Source organism: Phascolarctos cinereus, unplaced genomic scaffold (genome assembly GCF_003287225.1).
Source record: "Phascolarctos cinereus isolate Bilbo 61053 unplaced genomic scaffold, phaCin_HiC Scaffold_3;HRSCAF=262, whole genome shotgun sequence".
Taxonomy (NCBI): domain Eukaryota; kingdom Metazoa; phylum Chordata; class Mammalia; order Diprotodontia; family Phascolarctidae; genus Phascolarctos; species Phascolarctos cinereus.
The window spans coordinates 36,860,338-36,879,807 of record NW_027555736.1 but is presented as its reverse complement, the minus strand read 5'-3'; the positions used below and the strand labels follow the sequence as shown (position 1 = coordinate 36,879,807).

At 36.4% G+C, this 19,470-nt stretch overlaps 1 protein-coding gene across 1 annotated transcript in view; it reads left to right on the top strand.

Annotated features, from left to right (window-relative positions):
* The window catches only part of LOC110213981 (uncharacterized), a 50,102-nt gene extending 30,984 nt beyond the window's left edge, over positions 1 to 19,118 (top strand). Inside the window, exon 3 of the mRNA XM_020994562.1 lies at positions 19,009 to 19,118. Within this exon, the coding sequence (XP_020850221.1) occupies positions 19,009 to 19,051 (43 nt within the window). The 3' untranslated portion in view covers positions 19,052 to 19,118. The remainder of the gene's footprint in view (positions 1 to 19,008) is intronic.
* The last annotated feature ends 352 nt before the right edge of the window (positions 19,119 to 19,470 follow it).

Sequence of the window (19,470 nt, the reverse complement as noted above, 5' to 3'; positions counted from 1 at the left end):
TAATTTAGGTTCTAACTAGAGTTTGTTTTCAGGGCTAAAATCACTAAATATTATTTTTGAATCTTTTGCCACAGAATTTGTCCATCTAAAAATGTGTTTGTTTTTTTCTAATTCCATTTCTAGGCAATTTGACTTATCAATTTTTATTGTTGTTATTAATCATGTTTCATTTAAGTCCTATCTCATTGTCTCCTTATGGGGCGGCAGTACGCCTGGGCTTTGAACATGATCTCTGGCCTATTCTATAAAACTGACCAGGGCCCAGTGATTGGGTGAATGAATGCCTTTTTATTGGAGGACCAGCCTTAGCCAAACTTTGAGTAGCTCATCACCAGGTTAACTTTGGTATAATGGGTTATATGTACATTGATGAAGGGAGTACTTTCATTGACAGAATTATGGATCCTTTAAGACTTGAAAGTGTTATTAATAATCTCTTAAGTTTTAATGAGACTTGCAACTGATATTAATAGATCACATTTATATAATTTATGGTTTACAAAACACATTCCTCACAACTGCCTTGTTAGATAGTAAAAGTAGAATTATCCCCGTTTTGCTGATGAAGAAACAAAAGCTCACAGAGCCTTGGGCAGGACTACATACCTACTAAGTATTGGAATTAGGCTCTGAACCCAGGCCTTGGGAGTCTTTCTACTAGACTGTGTTGCTTCAAGATCCCTATGGCAGTAGGGGAGTGTGTCTTCTTAACCTTGGATTATTTTCATAGCATACTCTTTACTGCATTGTCTGGAATATGAGTTCAGGTGCAATTACTGTAATGGTGTGTTCCAAGGATTAGAATTGCAATAAAGCAGATGATGCAGATTTAATTTATTTCCTGAGTCCCTACTCTGTTTCTAGCTTGTTGTCAATAATTTCCTTTGGCATATTTAGAAGTTTTTCTCCTATTACCTTTCTGGTTTCATACATTTCCCCCTAAGCTCTGGCCAAATGGGTCTACTCCTGTACTAGAAATCAAGTTTTCTCTTTGCTTGGTATGTTCTCCCCTGTTTTCTGTTACTTTAAATATCATTCTTTAGACCTTAGCTCAACTCCCTTTTCTTCCAAGAAGCTTTCTCCTCTTGCCTTAAGCCTGTGATGACCAGGCTTCTTAATTCCTAACACTTTTTGTTCATTTGGGACTTAGGATGTGTTATTTTATCCTGGTATTTTTCTTTTAGATAGGTAGATAGGGGTGTGTGTGTGTGTGTGTGTGTGTGTGTGTGTGTGTGTGTGTTTAGCCATTTCCAGTCATGTCTGAATTTTCTTGACCCCCTTTTGAGGTTTTCTTGGCAAAGATAGTAGAATGGTTTGACATTTCCTTCAGTCCATTTTACAGATGAAGAAACTGAGGCAAACCGGGTTACGTGACTTGCCCAGGATCATACAACTAGTAAGTGTCTGAAGCTGGATTTGAACTCAGATTTCTTTGATTCCAAGGCCAGCACATATTATACACATGTGTATGTAATGCATGTAATACATTTTATCTTTATACATACATTTTTATATCTCTATTACCTATTAGACTGTCCTACACACTGTTCCATACTGTATGCAGTAGTATTTGATTTGAATTGGCTCATCTTTTTTAGTTTATCAAATCTTTTAAATTTAATTTTTGTTTTTATATAATTTTCTATATATCCAAATACATTCTTTTCCTCTTCCCTCTCTAGAAAATTGAGCCTTATAATAAAGAATTGAAAAAGAGAGGGCAAAAAAGCAGTCTGGTGAAACTAACCAGCTCACAGTCCTATGTCTGACAGTACATGCACAAAGTTCACTCATAGTCATCTGCTTCAAAAGAGGAGGGAGAGAGGTGCTTGTTCACCCAATTTTTTAGAGTCAGGCTTAGTCATTATCAAATTACACAGCACTCAGTGGAGTTTGGTTGTTTTTTCTGTTTACATGGTCATTGTCTATAGTCTTCTCCTAGTTCTGCTTACTCCTCTTTACTTCACTTCATTATGTCTTCCCATTTTTCTCTTAAGTCCATTATATTAATCACATTTTGGTTGGCCATTCCCCAATCAAAGGGCATCTGCTTTGTTTACATTTCTTTCCTACTGCAAAAATGCTTCATTAAATATTTTGTGTAATAGGGACCTTTCTTTTTATCTTTGACTTTTTTGGAGGTATATGCCCAGCAATGAAATTGCTAGATCAAAAGTTATGGAACTTTAATCACTTTCTTAGCATAATTCCTAATTATTTTCCACAAGGGTCAGACCAATCCACAGCTCCACCACTAGTGTATTGATAGACTTGTCTTTCCACAACCCTTCCAGTATTAGCTGCTCTATGTTTTATCATCTTTGTGGGGTGTAATGTGAAACCAGGAGTTATTTTGATTTTCATTTCTTTTATTAGTGATTTGGGGCAATTGTTCACATATCTGTTTACAATTTACAAATCTTTTTAGACCTATTCTATTAATCTCCTTTGGTCATTTATGTAATGGGGAATGACTCTTGATCTTTGGTTCACTGTTTTTAAAGAATAGTTTATAGAAGTGAAAGATTATCATATTTTAGGCTTTTGGTAGATCTTATTGATTGTCTTTTAACAGTCTTGAGGGATACTGAACTCCATTAATTATAAAGTTTGGGGGTCCTTTTTAGGACACATTTTTCAAAATAATTAAGCAGGTTTTTTATTTTAGATGATCTGTCTTTCCCTCTTAGTGTCCAAATCTTGTTATTGTTTCTTAAATATGAGAATATTACTATAAGAAAAAGAACATTTTATGCCTATATTAAAAATGATAAATGGAGATAATATGTGCAGATATTGCTATTGTTACATTTTTGTTCCATGTTTATATTAAAATACAGTGGGAAGATTTGCATGTTTGTGAATAGTACCCTGGGTAAAGGGAGGCACTGTTGGGGCAAAGTGAACTGAAGGCCGGCTGGGGAGCCAGGGAATCTGAATTTAAATCCTGGTTCTGGTATATAACTTGGTGGTCATAGGCAAATCCATGAACTCACAGAGCCCTTGGCAACTTTAAAAACTAGGATTTACAAAGAAGTTGATATTCAGCCTTCCTGTGTTCTAGCGACTATGCTAAGTTCTGAGGATACAAAGATAGAAGCAAAATTGTTCCTGCCCTCCAGGACGACAGGCATAGGAATAGGTGAAAACATGACCACCTGCTAATAGGTAACACAACAGTTATGCAGAATGGCATATCTGCAAGGTTTCTCCACTGTGAATCCCTACTCAGATCAAGTCACAGGTCCCTCTATTTTTCCTTTCCCCCCAAAAAAAGGACCAATGGAAGTTTTTCATTTTTGGAACAAATTTAGTTGGCAAAGATTTATTTTAAAAGACCTTATGAAATTATGACTTTATGTTAACCAGAAGTGATTGATCAAATTCATATTTGACATATCTTCATCTGCTTTTGTGTAATTATTACTATGTGCTACTTTTAGGTTGAGTACACTGTTCCACATTACAGTATTTTTCCTTTTTATGTTATATTTTTTCCTAGGGATAAAGTCATCCATTTTGGTATTTACTTTGAATAATCTCTGCGATCTTAAGGGCATTTTTTTTTCTTTGAGTAGTTGGCCTGTTGACCCTCTTTCCTAGAAGTGGGTTATTATTAATTTATTTTAAAAAATCAGCATTTAACTCATACCTTGTTATGAAAACTTTGAGTTTTAACCATCTATTTTCCTCCAGCCATTTCCTAAATGGAATTGATTTTTGTCTATTCTTTCATTTTATAAATATATAATGAGCTTTAATTATTTAAAAAGTCAGTGAGCCTTGGACTTATATAGCTATAAGGGGCTTTAATTTGACTTTTTATAAATGCAGCATTTAAATTTATTTTGTTATAGTTATGATTTATTAGAGAATGGCATTTAAAAATATTTGACAACTAAAGAACTAATTGTAGGACTCTAAACATTCACACTATTTAAAATATGGACAATATTTTTATTACAGTTTACTGAAATATATTAGCAATATGAGGGCAGGGGTTATTACAGTCTTCTTATTCCCAACAGGGCATATAGTGCTTTGTATATATAGGAGGTGCTTAATAATTAGTTATTGATTGAATTTCAATTCTTGTTCTTTATTTTCCTAATTTTCATAATCATTTGTGGTACTCATATGCCACCTTCCTTCCCACTTTTAAAATTTTTCCCTTGAGATTTTTTACCTTTTTTCCCCATAGATGAATTTTTTCTTTAATTGTTTTGAATTCTCCATTTTCATTTTCCATATGAACAGTTTGATTTTCTTCTCTTTTTCAGTTAGTTGTTCAGTGCAGCAGTTTCGTGATCCCTTTTGAGGTTTTCTTGGCAAAGATACTGGAGTGGTTTGCTGGAATGGTTTCCTTCTTAGCTCATTTTAAGATGAGGAAACCATGGTAAACAGGATTAAGTGACTTGCCCAGGGTCATACAGCTAGTAAATGTCTGAGGCCAGATTTGAAGGAAGATGAGTCCAGTGTTTTATCCACTATGCTAGACGGCACTAATTTATTAGGAAATTTTTTTCTGACATTACACCTGAGTTTGTCCTCTTTGCAACTTCCACCTGTTGTTTCTGGTTCTACTGTCTCAGGCTAAAAAGAACAATTCTAATTCCTCTTTCATGTGAGAGCCTTTTAGATACTTAAATATTGCTGTGTTTTCTTCTCTGAGTCTTCTCTTATCTAGGCTAAATATCCCAAATTCCTTCAGCCAATTCTCATATAACATGAACTCTTCTCTTCAGAATTATCAATAATCCTTAATTTTAAAATGTGATGGTCTTTTCCAACCTAGCCAGCTCATGCTGGCTGTAATATACTAGCCCCTCAGGTCACCCTCGTTTGGAGATACTCATTACCTTCTTCATCTTGTTGTCTTCCTCAAATCCTGCCTTTATATTAAGAGACTTTAGCATTCGTGTTGATGCTTCCTCCATCTCCCTAACTTCCTAAATTCCCAACCTCCATAAAATCCCATGACATATTCCCTTTATTCCATCTCAGCCACACATAGGGATAATCCAGTCACATTCTGGACCTCACCATTATCTATAGGTATTCCAGTTCCTCCACCTTTCATTCCATTTGACCCTTTGGCAACTTGTAAAACTCATTCCTTGCCTTTACCATCAATCATCTAATCTCTCCGCCCCCTAGTACTTTCTCAGACCATTATTCTTGCTATGACTTCATTTTGGTTTCTCCATTCTTGACCTTTTAGCTAGACATTTCAACTCTCCACTGCCCTTTGTTTTCAAATCTCTTGCCCCCTTATCCTCTTGCCAATTTATCTCTTGCCAAACTATTAGCCCTGGGTTACTCCACCATCTGTGTCCTTTCTTTCTGCTCTTAGATTTACTGATTGGAATTGTAGGAAGTTACCCAACTTGATACTTGGCACATTTAAATTCTTCTGTTCCTACTTAAGTGATTCCCTGTCTTACTACAAACCTTCCCTGCCTTCTTCAAGCATCCCACATCTCTCTTTCCCTCTTAGCTGAGTACCTTGCCTCTTGCTTTACTGAGAAAATTGAAGCCACTCACAGACAGCTCTTCTGCCCTTCTCTTTTATATCTCAAAACCACTTGACATCATCTCTTACTCCCTCTTCTTTTCCTGCAATTTCTGACAGTGAGGTGGCATGCTATGGAAATTTGTTTTGCTTGATTATGCATATTTTTACAAAGGTATTGTTTTTCTTTTTTCTCAGTGGGGGCAGAAAGAGGGAGAGAAAATAAGTTGTAGTTAATTGAAAAAGTAAAAGATACACAAAAGAGAACAGAAGGAAGTTAGAAGGAAATACAGACAAGCTTGACAACTTGTACGTAAGAAAATAATATGTTGAACTTAGCATGTGCTTTTTTTAAAAAAGCAAGCCATATGTAATAAAGATTGATGATTTTACAGTCTCTTTTTCTGCTCAATTTTGTATATGGAATGTTCTCTTTTCTAGAGTTCATTAAATTTCAGAATAAAATAAATAAAATTAAGAAAAACAAAACAATGAGGTGACCTTTTTTACAAAGGCCAACCCCTCTATATGTGCACTTGATCCCAGCTCCTCTCATTTTTCCCAGTAGATAGCATTGTTAAGCATCCCCCACTCAAGTCCTTAACCCTTCCATATTAACCAATTCCTTCTCTACTGCCATCTGATATGCCCAACTCTTCCCTATCCTTAAAATACCTCATTAGACCCTATCATACCCTTAAAGCTATTGTTTTAGATGTCTCCCCTTTCTTTCTCAGCCAAATCCCTTTAAAAAATCTCTTTACAATGTTTGCCTCTTCTGTAAATGCTAACACTTCTCTCCACCCTGTAACTCATCCTGGAACTGCACTTGCAGCCACAGGATAAAAGGGACCTGGTCACAGTTACAGGGCCAGGAGGGGCACTAGGATTTGTGGATGCAGGGGGGCAGGACCGCTTTTGTTGGCTCTGCTGCTCCAAAATTTGATTTGAGGAATTATTTCAAAGTTGTTTGGAAGGTAATGGTGGGAGAGGTCAGCTGGGTCCCAGCCTGTATTTTGCCATCTTGGCTCCTCCCAAAAAAAGTTTTCAATGATCTCTTAATTCCCAAATCTGATTTTTTTCCAACCCTAATTCTTCTTATCCTGTCTGCTACATTTGGCATTGTTGACACCCCATTTTCATGGATACTCTTTTGGGGGTTTTATGAGACTATTTTCTCTTGGTTTGCCTCCTGCACACAAAGTGGTTGAAGGGATGATGTTTCTCTTGGGCTAGAATTGTTCTATAGAGGGCAGAGGGAACACAATTGCATCAGGTTATTCTGAGCTTTACCATTTGTAACACTTTTTATAGGACTTTTTTATAGGCCTATCTTATATCTTCATCCTCGGTTACGTGTCCTTTTTTACATTTCTTTTTAAAGTCTGAGTTGGTGAATTACTGGAGTATTTATGTCATTCTCTTCAGACAAATCTTGTTTCTGTTTCTCGCTGGAGTTATTTCCCTTTGTGTCTTCAGAATTTTATTCCTGAGCATGTCCAATCCTTCTTGGGCTGACTTCCCCCTAGTATTTTTGGTCCATGAGAGCCTACCTATCTTTCTTCTAAAACTTTTGTAATCTGTTTTCCCAGAACCTGGGGTACATTTCAGACTATGCCCGGATTTCCTCTCTTCTATCTCAAATTCTAGAAGAGAGAGGCCACTTTCCCCCAGCGTTTCTATCATTTCCAACCCAGCAATCATTTTCTTCCTGTTAGTGAGAATCAGATCCAGAATAGAATTTGCCTTTATTGGCTCTTCTAACTTTTGAAAGATGAAGTTATCACTAAGGCAATTCAAGAAATAATTAGGTGCTCTGCTTTTGGCAGCAAGGGAGAAATTCCAGTAAATGTCTGGATAATGGAAGTCCCCTGTCTCTCCAAATCATGCTTTAGTGCCAAGCTTGTGATATGTGTCCCAAACTCCTCATCTTTTTGACCTTTCTGTCCAGGTAGTCTTGAGTATGCTTTAGTGAAAAAAAAATGAGGTCCATTTCTTCCTCCGTTGACCTTCACCCAGATACCTTCTATCATACTTCCCCCCTCTGATTTCTGGATTTCATCATTTGTATATACCTTCTTAATATGTTTTCTATCTCACCACATGTTGAAGTACATTATGGTTTTGTGTAAATATAAAATGACTTATATGGGTGATCATTGGGCTTCTGGTCTACTAGTTTGAACACAAAATTAGTGAAAATTTAAGATTAGATCCTAAATGGCCATTTTCTTGCCATATGGTCCTGGAGAAATTATGCAGTCTGTGTCACAATTTCCTTATCCATAAAATAAGGATAATAATACTTACCTACTTTTAATTATTGTTTGTGAAGTGCTTTGAGGTCCACAGATGAAAGGTATTATGTGTGTGTAATACATTATTACATGCCTCATGACAAAACCAGCTTTATTCTCTCCTACTCTTCTAATCTCATTCAACAGGAAAGAACACCCCATGGGACATTATAGAAAATGACTCAAATTGACTGCAGACAGAAAAGGTTAAAACAAAAACGATTCTGAAGCAAATGAAACCCATCCTAAGAGAAGCACTAGCTAGTTGCCCTGAGTTAAATGTGTATGTGTCCTGGTTCTTCTGTTAAGTAGTCTTGGGACATTGCACCAATCATTTAACCTTTTTGAATTTCAGTTTCTTCATCTGTAAAATGGAGGAGGTGGGATTTTTGAGTTTCCAATTCTCTCCCCTCTTTCCAGCCCCTTCCTCACCTACTAAGAAGGCAAGCAGTGTATCAGTTATACATGTGAAATCTTGCAAAACATATTAGCAAAATATATTATCCATGTCACGAAAAAGCAAGAAAAATAAATTCAGAAAATGATAATTCAATATACACTCAGAATTCATCAGTTCTCTTTCTGGAGGTGGATAATTTTTTTTTTTTTTATCAAGAGTCCTTCAGAAACTATCTTTGATCATTATATGGATCAGAGTAGTTAAGTCTTTGACAGTTGATCATCATTACAATAAATATGTATTTTTTAATGGCAGTATTATTGTTGCACAGGATTTATATCTCCAATTAGAGCTATTGCCTGTGAACAAGTCTTTGTCAAATGCATGTCATTTTCTGGGCTAGGTAGATACTAATTCAAAACCAAAACATCTCCTACCCTCAAAGATCTTGCATTCGTTCAACTGATGGTGATAGGCAACTAGTGAGTGCAGGGCTGGCTTCCTGTTGGAGGTAGACCTTGTATTCTAAGGGGCAGAGCTGAGGACAAAGCATGGAGGTATAACTGATATAGTGTCACAGAGTTAGGAGATGGGAGAATGTCATGTGTGAAGAGTAGCAAGTCAACCACCGTGGCTGAAGAATATATGAAGAAGCCGTGATCTGGGTAATCTGCCTGATGAGGTCAGCTGCAGCCAGGCTCTGAATGACTTTAAAGGCCAAGTATAATCCTCTAGCTCAGGGGTAGGGAACCTGCAAGCCTTCTAGGTCCTTTGGACAGCCTTTTGACTATGTCCAAGTTTTATAGAACAAATCCTTTTATTAAGGGGATTTGTTCTGTGAAGTTTGAATTCAGTCAAAGGCTGCACTTGAGAACCTAGAGGGCCACAGGTTCCCCATACCTGGCATTCTGAGGGATCTACTGGTGCTTCTGAAACGATGTAGTGATGGATGTGGCCAGACCTAGGCTTAAATTGGAGGTTGTGGGGTATACTGGAAAGATCATTGGCTCAGAAGTTAGAGGATCTGAGTTCAAATGTCATTTCTGACACTCATTGCAAGAGCATGAACAAGTACTTAACCTACTTGGACTTCAGCTTTTTATCTGTAAAATGAAGGGGTTAGATTTCATGAACTCTGAGATACTTTCTAGTTCTAAATCAATGATTCTAATATCATTTTGGTAGATTTTTGGAAGGTGAATTAGAGATGGGAAACATTTGAATCAGGGGCACCAATTAGGAGGTTCTTAAAAATAATTTAGGCAAAAGGTAATGGTAGCTATATGATGTTATGGAAGCAGAAGGTACCAGATTTGGCAACTTGATGATTTTTTTTTGTTTTTTGTTTTTTGTTTTGTTTTGGCTAGGCAATGGGGTTAAGTGACTTGCCCAGGGTCACACAGCTAGTAAGTGTTATGTGTCTGAGGCCGGATTTGAACTCAAGTCCTCCTGAATCCAGGGCTGGTGCTCTGTCCACTGCGCCACCTAGCTGCCCCAAACTTCGTGATGTTTGAGGATGAGTAAGGATCCTGAGATGTATTGAAGAATTATGTACTCTTGATTACTCAAAGATAGTGTGGAGGACTATAGAATCCAAGTCTTTGAGGATCCCTAGATCACAGGTTCAGTTCTGCCACAGAAGAGACACTTATATTTGGAGACATGACGTAGTAGATATAATGATCGATTTGGATTCAAGAAGACCTAGTTCATCTCCTGTATCACACATTTACTAGCAGTATGACCTTTGGCAAGTCGCTTAAACAATTTGAGTCTCAGTATACAATGCTACACATCATGGAACCCCCTTTGCCCTACCCTATCACTGCAAAAAAGTTAGGGGAGATGTCTTCTCATATCTCTTCTTTGGAAACAAGCTTGTTAATTGTAATTCTGGAACATTTCTTTCCTTTTTTTAAAGTAAATTTTTATTGAATTCTTTTGTTATTGCACTGCATGATTTCCTTCCCCATGTATCTTTCCACTTCCTTTTCTCAGAGAACAATTTTATATAGCCAAGAATTTCTTTTAAGTAGGAAGAAAAAAATCAGCAAAACCAATCATTATGTTGAAGAAACCTGATGGTATATGCATTGTTCTGCAATTGTGAATTCACTCCTACAGAGAAATGGGGGGAGATGTCTTCTCATCTTTTCTCTTCAGGGTCAAGCTTGTTCTTTGTAATTTTTCGTTTTTGAGTGTTCAATGACTGTTCTTCCCGGTTATTTTGTTGTTGTCACTGTTCATAGTGTTTTCTTGGCTCTACTTCATTTTGGCTAATTCATGTAAATCTTTACATTTTTCTCTGTATTCTTCATATTCATAATTTCTTACATTGAAATAGTATTCCATTATACTAATTTACTATAATTTGTTTACCATTACCTAATCGATTGGCAGCATCTGCTTTGTTTCTAGTTATTTGCCGCCACAAAAAGTACCATAAATATTTTGGTGTATATGGTCTATACATATAAATATACAAAATATATAAATATTTTGGTGTATACTTTTTTTGTCAGTGACTTCCGTGGAATATATGCTTAGCAGTAGAATGTTTAGATGAAATTCTAGTTAGGAAACCAGATTTTAGGGGAAAAGTGGTAGTTTCCTCACTATAGGTGATTAAATATAGGAGGTGTAGAAGGGAAAGGAAATAATAGGTAGTAAACAGATGGTTGAAAAGTTGATGCCTGAGAATAGATTAGGGCTGCTAGCCAGGTTGGCAGTGCGTCTAATGTCCTGTGTTTGCCCAAAGATTTGTGCCTCTGATCAAGAGGACTTTAAACTGAAAATAGATGGGGAAGAAGAAATCATAAACCTTATTCAGATTAACAGAATATATAGTATAGGAAGAGAATATAGCCCTGCTCTTAACCGTGTGACCTTGGGTAAATTATTTTAACTTTTCTGTAGTTTCCTTAGCTATAAAATGAGGCATATGGCTTAGCTGACCCTCAGTTCAATTCAGAAGCATTTATTAAACACCTTTTATATACAAGGTGCTGGAGAGACAGACTTAAGCAGAAAAATAACCCCATTTCTTAGAGAGCTTAGATTCTTTGGGGGATCACTAACGTCTATTGAAGTCCTTGTCTAGGAGCCCAAGAAGAGCGGTAGAGCTGTCTAGTAATTTACCAAAAAAAAAAAAAATCTAGGAACAAGGATAATAAAAGTAAAAAATACTAATAACCTTATATGGTAGATACAAATTCTCAAAAGATTTGGAAGAAAATGAACTAGAGATGTTATCTGTGCAGGTAACTATAACCATATAAATTATCCGTAAGACTTGGTGGGTATGACTTCTTGCAGGAATGCGACAGTAGAAGCATAGATCTCATTTATAAAGAACACATTCGATAAAAAGAGTGACAGAGTAGCATTCTATATGAAGAAGATATAATCTTGTGTGAGAAGCCATGACCTAAAAGGAGGAAGTATGGTGGGCAGCATTTCTGTGAGGGTCAAAGGAGGTAGACAGAGATGTGATACTCTAGTAGGAGGATATCCTAGAACATCGATCTCAGAAAAAGGGGTAGGATGATGATGAGTTCTGATAAGAGATCACGAAGCTGGCAGGGAAACAGGATGTAGGAGAGAGGGGCCATGTCAACTGTTTGGATTTCTTCTGTATGCTTCTCTCTGCTAAGGATAGCAGCTTAAAAATCCTCCCCTTTACTTTGCTGATAATTTTACCTTCATAAGGTAGAGGAAGGAGACTTAAGGGAACTGCTGTTTTGGAACTGGTTCTGACCAGTGAGGATAAAATAGAAGTGATAGGACTCTTGGAAAAGAATGATCCTTCCCCCTGAGATAGCCATGGGAAGAGATCCCTGAGTACACAGAGGTGCAGTGAGGAGAATACTGGGCCTGGAGTCGGGAAGAGCTGAGTTCATATTCAGTCTCAGATACTGATTAGCTATGTGATCCTGGGCAAGTCACTTTACCTCTTTCTGCCTCAGTTTCCACATCTTTAAAATGAGGATCATAATAGCACATACACCTCAGAGTTGTGAAATAATATTTTTAAATAGTTTGGGAGAGTGAATTTGACAGAGTTTGGAGAAAGGCTTATTAGACCTCCTGTGGCCTCAGATTCTACAAAGATGCTTAAGAACAGGAATGTAATAACACAAACCAGTAACACTAATGACAAAGAGGGGGATGGCAGTGAAGAGATTAATGTACATGGTACACAGTTACTTTATTTTGTGAAAACAGACTTAGAAGATGGATGCAATATTTAGTAACTAAGGAGGAAGAACGCAGAAAAGTAGGAGCAAGATCTTGTCAGAATAGCAGAAACAGTTTAAGTTTGTTATAAATGTGAGGTTGGGGCCAGGAATTAGATAAGTGGATTGAGAGAACCGCTTGTTGGGGATACCTTTGTCTATTTCAGTTTCCTCGAGATAATGGCTGTAAAGCACTTTGTGAATCTTAAAGTATTTATATAAAGTCTATCATTATCATTATTGTTATTATGTTTGTATTAATTTCTTCTGTAGCTTGAATATCAGACTTAGATTTGAAGCAAAGATTCCTCACCCCTTATTTGACCATGCCTCCTCCCCCCTCCAGTAGTGGGTTCTGTAGGCCTTGAGCCCTGAGGCTTTGACTAGGCTGCATGGTCCAGTTAGAATTTCAGTAAGCAGCCCATAGTCATGGTTTTATAACATATATCCCCAGAATGAGGCTAGATACTCAAAGCCCATTCAGATTCCAGATTTGGCAATAGGGCTCTGCCTACTTCACTGATCGGATAAATGTACTAAGGCCTGCCTTGACCTGATGAATCCTATGAGCCAGTCCTGAAAAGAGGCATAATTGTCTGGGTCTGATTGATTTTTCACTTTTATTAGGGCTGCTCTTGCTGCTGATTTATGTGCTTCCCTGTGGGGGAACTGGGAGACCTGGAGAATTGGGCTCACCGGTACTTTATATAACCTTGTTAAATGTCTCTGTTATCCTTGCTACTGTTATCTGTTAACAGTGTTGGATTTTGGGGTTTGGTCTTATTTGGGGGTGCCGTCTGCCTCATTGACAGTATCACCAAATCCCCACCTTGAGTGGGGACGAGACCATTGTACAGCAGGCCTGTAATAATTCATTGGTTTCATTTATTCTGGCTACATGGATTTTGTTCATCTAAATGCTTTTCTGGAGGTAGCATGGTTTCTATCTAAGATTTCTATCTTAGAGATAGGAAGACATGGGTTTAGATCTTTTCTTTGAAACACTATGTTGTGGGGCTGTAGACAAATCACTTAACTTTTCAATACCTTAGGCAACAATCTATGACTAGAAATTTCAAAACAAGTGTTGATTTGCACTGGTAGAGGGAGTTTCTTTATTGGGCCTTCTCTGTACGAGTCACACATGTGCACTCTCTTCCCTGCCCTGTTGGAGTTTTTTTAATAATCAAAATGATCCTGTTTTTGTTTCTGATCTCCATCCTTAGGTTAAGAATATTTCCTCTAGTCATAATTTTTAAAGGTACCTCTCAGGACAGATAGGTGGTATAGTAGATAGAACACCAGCTCTGGAGTGAGGAAGACCTAAGTTCATATTTGGTTGACCTCAGACACTTAGTAGCTGTGTGACCCTGGGCAAATCACTTAACCCCCATTGCCCCTCCCCCCCCAAAAGGTACCTCCTTCTGGTATCTTTTAATTTTCTTTCATGATATGGCTTTTTATATTTAGATTATGGATCCATTTAGAACTTAGTAAAAATTTGGTGTAAGATGCTGGTCTTAACTTCTGTGAAAAATTCTTTTTTTTTTCCAATAGTTCCTTTTGAAGAGGGAACCTTTTCAACAATAGTTTGTGTTCTTTTGGTTATCCAATACTGGACTGCTTATTTTTTAATGTATAGTAGATGATTTTAATAATTATCACTTTTCATAGTGTTTGAAATCTGATAATTCCATGACCCTTCATTCCTGCTTTTTTATCTCCTATATTGTTTTAAATGAATTGTATTATTTAATCTAATTTTATAAAGTAACCTCTTATTAGCTTGATGGATGTGGCACTAAATCTTTAAATTAATTTAGTTTGTATAATCATTTTTATTATGTTGGTGAGGCCCAACCTTGAATGATGAATATCTTGCCATTTATTTTAGAGTAAATTTTTATTAATATCATATTTTTATATTTTGAATATTTTATATTTTAATATTATACTTACATTTGCCTATCTATTCCCCCTCCAACCAGTGATCTTTTATAACAGAATGAAAGGGGAAAAAGCAGTTCAGTAAAACTAAAGTCTGGAAAAGTCTGGTATTATATGCAGTGTTCCAACACTTATGTTTTCTCATCCCCTCAAAGAAGGGGATTGGAGGAAAAGACATTCTCATTTCTTCTTTCACGTCAAGCTTGGCCATTATTATTTTGCATCATATAGTTTTAATTTATTGATCTTTCCATTCACGTTGTCGTCATGTGCATATTGTTTTCCTGGTTCTTATTTTATATCAGTTCATATAAATTTTCCTATGGTTTTCTTATGTTTATCATATTCATCATTTCTTATAACACAATAATATTCTGTTACATTTTATGCCCCAACTTGCTTAGCCATTTCCTAATAATGGGCCTCTATTTTGTTTCCATTTTTTTCCTTCTACAAAAAAGTGCTGCTATGAATATTTTGATGTATTCGGGACTTTTTTTTCTGTCTTTGATTTCCTTGGTGTATATGCCTACCAGTGGAATTTCTGGGTCAGAGTATGTGGACATTTTAGTTATTTTACTAACATAATTCAGATTGTTTTCCAGAATGGTTGGACAGATTCACTGATTACAGGCTCACAGAATATTAGTGTTCTTGTCTTTCAGTGGCCCCTTCAACATTGACTTTCCCTTCAATTATTTGTCTTCCTTTATTACTGTGATGTAGTTTTATTTGTATTTATTACACAAATCTGGAATCTGTCTTGATAGGTCAGTGCCCATACATTTTATGCACTTTATAGTTATTAGAATAGAATTGTTCTTTCTGTTGTTTGGCTTGGTTTTTGTTAGCACTGTATAGAAATGCTAATGATTTTTGTGAATTTATTTTTTTGTATCATATTGCTTTGCTGAAGCTATTAATTAGTTTCCTCACAGATTTTTTAGAAGTAAACCATTTCATTATCTATAAGTAGTGTTCTTAGCCACCTTAAGCAGCAGCTGTGGCCCCTTTTTCCTAAGGCTGTCAGAGCTTCCACTTCATGTATTGTGTAGGATGAAACCTTGGCTGACCCCAGTCATTGGGAGACCTGGATTCCAGTCTCGGCTGTGCCATTCGTTAGCTAGGAGATGTTGGACAATTCAGTCACCTTTTGTTTCCCTCCGTATTTTGAAAAGAAGCTGTAGGAGTAGGTGGTCCCAAGGGAACTCTCCATTCATTGGTGGTAGGTATGACCTTGTGTTTCTTGTTCCTCCTTGTGAGCAGTTTGCTGGCACCATCCTAGCCTCAATTCTAGATTATTGTGGGTGGGAATCATTCGTCCCAGAATTAGAGTAAGAATAAACAGCCTGGATATGCTTTTTTAGTGCATAGAGTTGGTGGTATAATAAGTTAACATTGACGTAGCTCTTTTGTATCATTTAATCCTTATCCAGGTAGGTGCTATTATTATCCCCATTTTATAGATGAGGAGACTGAGGCTGAGAGGTTAAATCAGTCAGTTAACTAGCATTGGTTAGCACTTTGCTAAGTACTGGGGACACAAGGAGAGGCAGAAACCCTGTCCCTTTCATCAGAGTGTACCATCTTTTCTTGTTTATTATTATACACTATCTTATTCTTATTTGAACAGCTTTAGTTTTCAGAAAGATTTGCTCATAAAATTGTCCAAGCCATAATAAAGATTCTTAAAAGTCATCATCCATTTCTTTTATATATTCAACTATACTGCAGAATTGCACGATTTTGAGTTGTGGTTCCTTCTTTTACCTAGATTTGCAATCCCTGTTCCTTAGACCGTCCGACGTGCAAGAGTTGCTGTGATCCCATGATCTAGGAGCCACTCTTTGGTTAGCCTGGTTCTTGGAAGACAGGCACACATTAATTTCAGCTTTTACATTGAAGCTTGCCTCAGCTTATACTCTATTCTTTCTTTTCTTTTTTTTCTTTTTAGGCAATTGGGGTTAAGTGACTTGCCCAGGGTCACACAGCTACTAAGTGTCAAATGTTTGTAAGTCTGAGGTCGCATTTGAACTCAGGTCCTCCTGACTTCAGGGCCGGTGCTCTGTCCACTGCGCCACCTAGCTGCCTCAATACTCTATTCTTACAACCTTCAAAAACCCAAACTATTATAGTTGGCCAGTTTCAAAAAAATTAAACTGTTGGTGAAAAACAGGTGATTTTTGATGTAAGGGCCAGCTAAGGCATTTTTTTTTTTACTTTTTAGGGAAGATTTGAAAGTCGTACCTGCTGCATTTGTAATTATTTCTCTCTGTTAATTGCTGTCCACTAGAAGATTTGGGTCTTTATAGTATCACATACAGCTTGATTTATCATAAAAGAAATCCCTCGGTGCCATAGAGGCATTACTGGTGCAACAAATATGTTTTATAAAAAAGCGCTCCTCTTTTTGCCTTCTTGTGCATGTCCTATACATTTTGTACTCAGGGACTTTCCCTTTCTAAAATGTGATTGTGTTAGGACAAGAGATTGTACTTTTCATGAAAGTGTAGGCCTGCTACAACCAGCAGCACCAGGCAGTCTCACTCAGTGCAGGTGTTATGTTGTCCACAGCATCTGGGTGCCAAGAGAAGCAGTAGGTTCCTTCTTGCCTGAGGACACCTGCCCTTTGCTAGCCAGATTTTCTGTTTCATTCTTCTCAAGATTTGTGAGTGAATCTCTTAGAGGTCAGGAAGCCTTTTTGAATAGTTTTTTGAAGAGTAGAAATAAGCTGAGGTCACTTAGAATTGGAATCTTTATACTAGTAAAGTCTGTAATAAAGCAGATGAGGGGAAAAAAGGTTGTTGGAAGTTGGAATAGTAGTAAGGAGAGCAGGTTTTGAGTGCTTATCAAAATATATTTGTTAAAACTCTTTATTAGCATCGGATTAGTCAACAGCACAATCATTTTCTAATACCCAAAGAAACTGTACTTTAATAAACATTTTAAAATTGTTTTAATATTTGTATTCTGTTTAGTTCCCCATTTGATGATTTATGTGTGTGAATCTGTCAGAGGACTTGTTGGGATTAAGATAAGTCTCTGGGTATATGATATCTAGAAAAAGGGCAGGGGAGGATGGATGGATTCTTTGTTCTCTATGGGATAAGGCTCTTTCCTTTGGTTTCACGTCTTCCTACTGCTCCCCCTGCCCAACTCCCCCATCCAAACAACCTGTGGAAAAGGCTGGAGAATCGTTTAAGACTCAAGGAAAAGGTACATCTGTGCTGCCTTTACTGAAAGTTAAGCAACAATCAGCACCTTTATGTTTTGTCTTAGTTTAATAAAAAGCATTTTTAAGGCTAGGCAATAAAAAGTAAAAATAAAACATTAAATCCTAACTTCTAGAACATTATATTTATTTAAATCTTAATTTTTCTGTGTGCTTTTCTAAGAACTTAGGGACAAAAAATACAGATGTATGTGAAAACCTGTGTAAGAAGTGATTGAATAGGGTGGTTAGTAGGAGGTCAGAAGTTCCTAAATCCGACAGGCCTTTGCTAACTGCTGTGCTTGGTCAGTCTGGTTTTAGGTGGACCATGAAAGATTTAACATGGTCCTGTGGTGGCCTGTCTGCTCAGCAGACTGTTGTCTTTAAGGAAGAGTGTCATCCGATAGGCCAGACTGGTTCAGGTTGCTCCAGTTTACACAAATTTAGTCCTTATTGCCAAGACTACTAAACCTCAGCGTGGCACAAATGCTACTTCCAAATGGATTAGGAGACAGAGATATTTTGACCTTGGAGTGGGATGTAGATTATAATATTCATAAGCCTTTTGGATTTTTCCCCTTTAAATAGACAGTACAATATTTTGCTGTTTGAATGAAATAACATCTCGTCATCTGTACTCAAATGTATTTTTCAAATATCTGTTAGTACCTTAAGTGAATTTAATAAAGTTTTCAGTTACATGTTTGTGAGTTGGTTTTAAAAATATTCATACAAGTAGGGTACTAATAATACTTCATAAATAATGAAACTTGAAAGATGTATTTCAGCTCTGATCTGAAAAATGCCTGATACTCTGGGAGGGTAAAAGTTTGATGGAAATTGAAGCTGTTTACTTGGTAAACAGATAAAATGATTAAATGTGGATAAATGATTAAAAGAATTCAAAAAAGATGGTCAAATGTACATTTGTGGGGATTAGAAGCTAGTGTGTGAATCAGAATTTTCGAAGTATAAAGATTCTCTTCCTTAATATTCCCCCTAATTTTTGATAAACTGAGATCATTACAGTAGTAATAGCTGACATTTACAGTTTTTGAAAAGCTACAAAGTACTTTACATACATTATAACATTTGAACCTAAAACATAATGAATACTGGAAGTGTAAAATTCCTTTAAAAATTTTAATGGGTAGTAATAACTAATGTGAAACTTTTTAAAAAATTGACGACTTTCGTGCACTAAAATTGTTTAATTTAAAAAGTTGAAAATGTTCACAATGCAAAGCCTTTGGTTGGAGTGAGCTGCTTGAGGAGGAAGATCCAGTTTCTAAAATAAAAATACTTACTTGACATTGATTTGCATAGGATATCTGTATTTTGATAGATTGTATTCTCCTAAAAACAAAAATTGTTTTTAAACCAACTTCTTTTTTGTATCTTAACAGATTCATGGAAATATGTGTTACTTTAATATTGCCTTGGAATTAATGAAGTGGAAATATAGATCAAAGCAATTTGAAGAAAATAGAAAACACAGTTTTATTCAGCAGACTCTCTTGAGGTAAGATAATGCCTATCATTAAAAAGTTAGTCTTGAAGGTAGAAAACATTTTATTTTCAGCATAGTAAGCATTTAATAAATGCTTGTTGATTGATGGCTGTCTCAGGAATGTGTGGAATAAATTAGTCATATCTCCAAAAAAAGAACTATGTCTAATATATTTCTTTAAATTTTAGATCATTATATTTCAAGCAGATTTTCCTGCACTTACTAATTGAATTATTTCAGTTAAGTTTATTTATTGCTTCTTCATGTAATTTTCTTCATTCAAACATTAGAGTGTGGGCATTAGGTACTGTTTAACTGCAAAGATTTTAGCTTAACAGGTTAAAAACATATTTTCCCC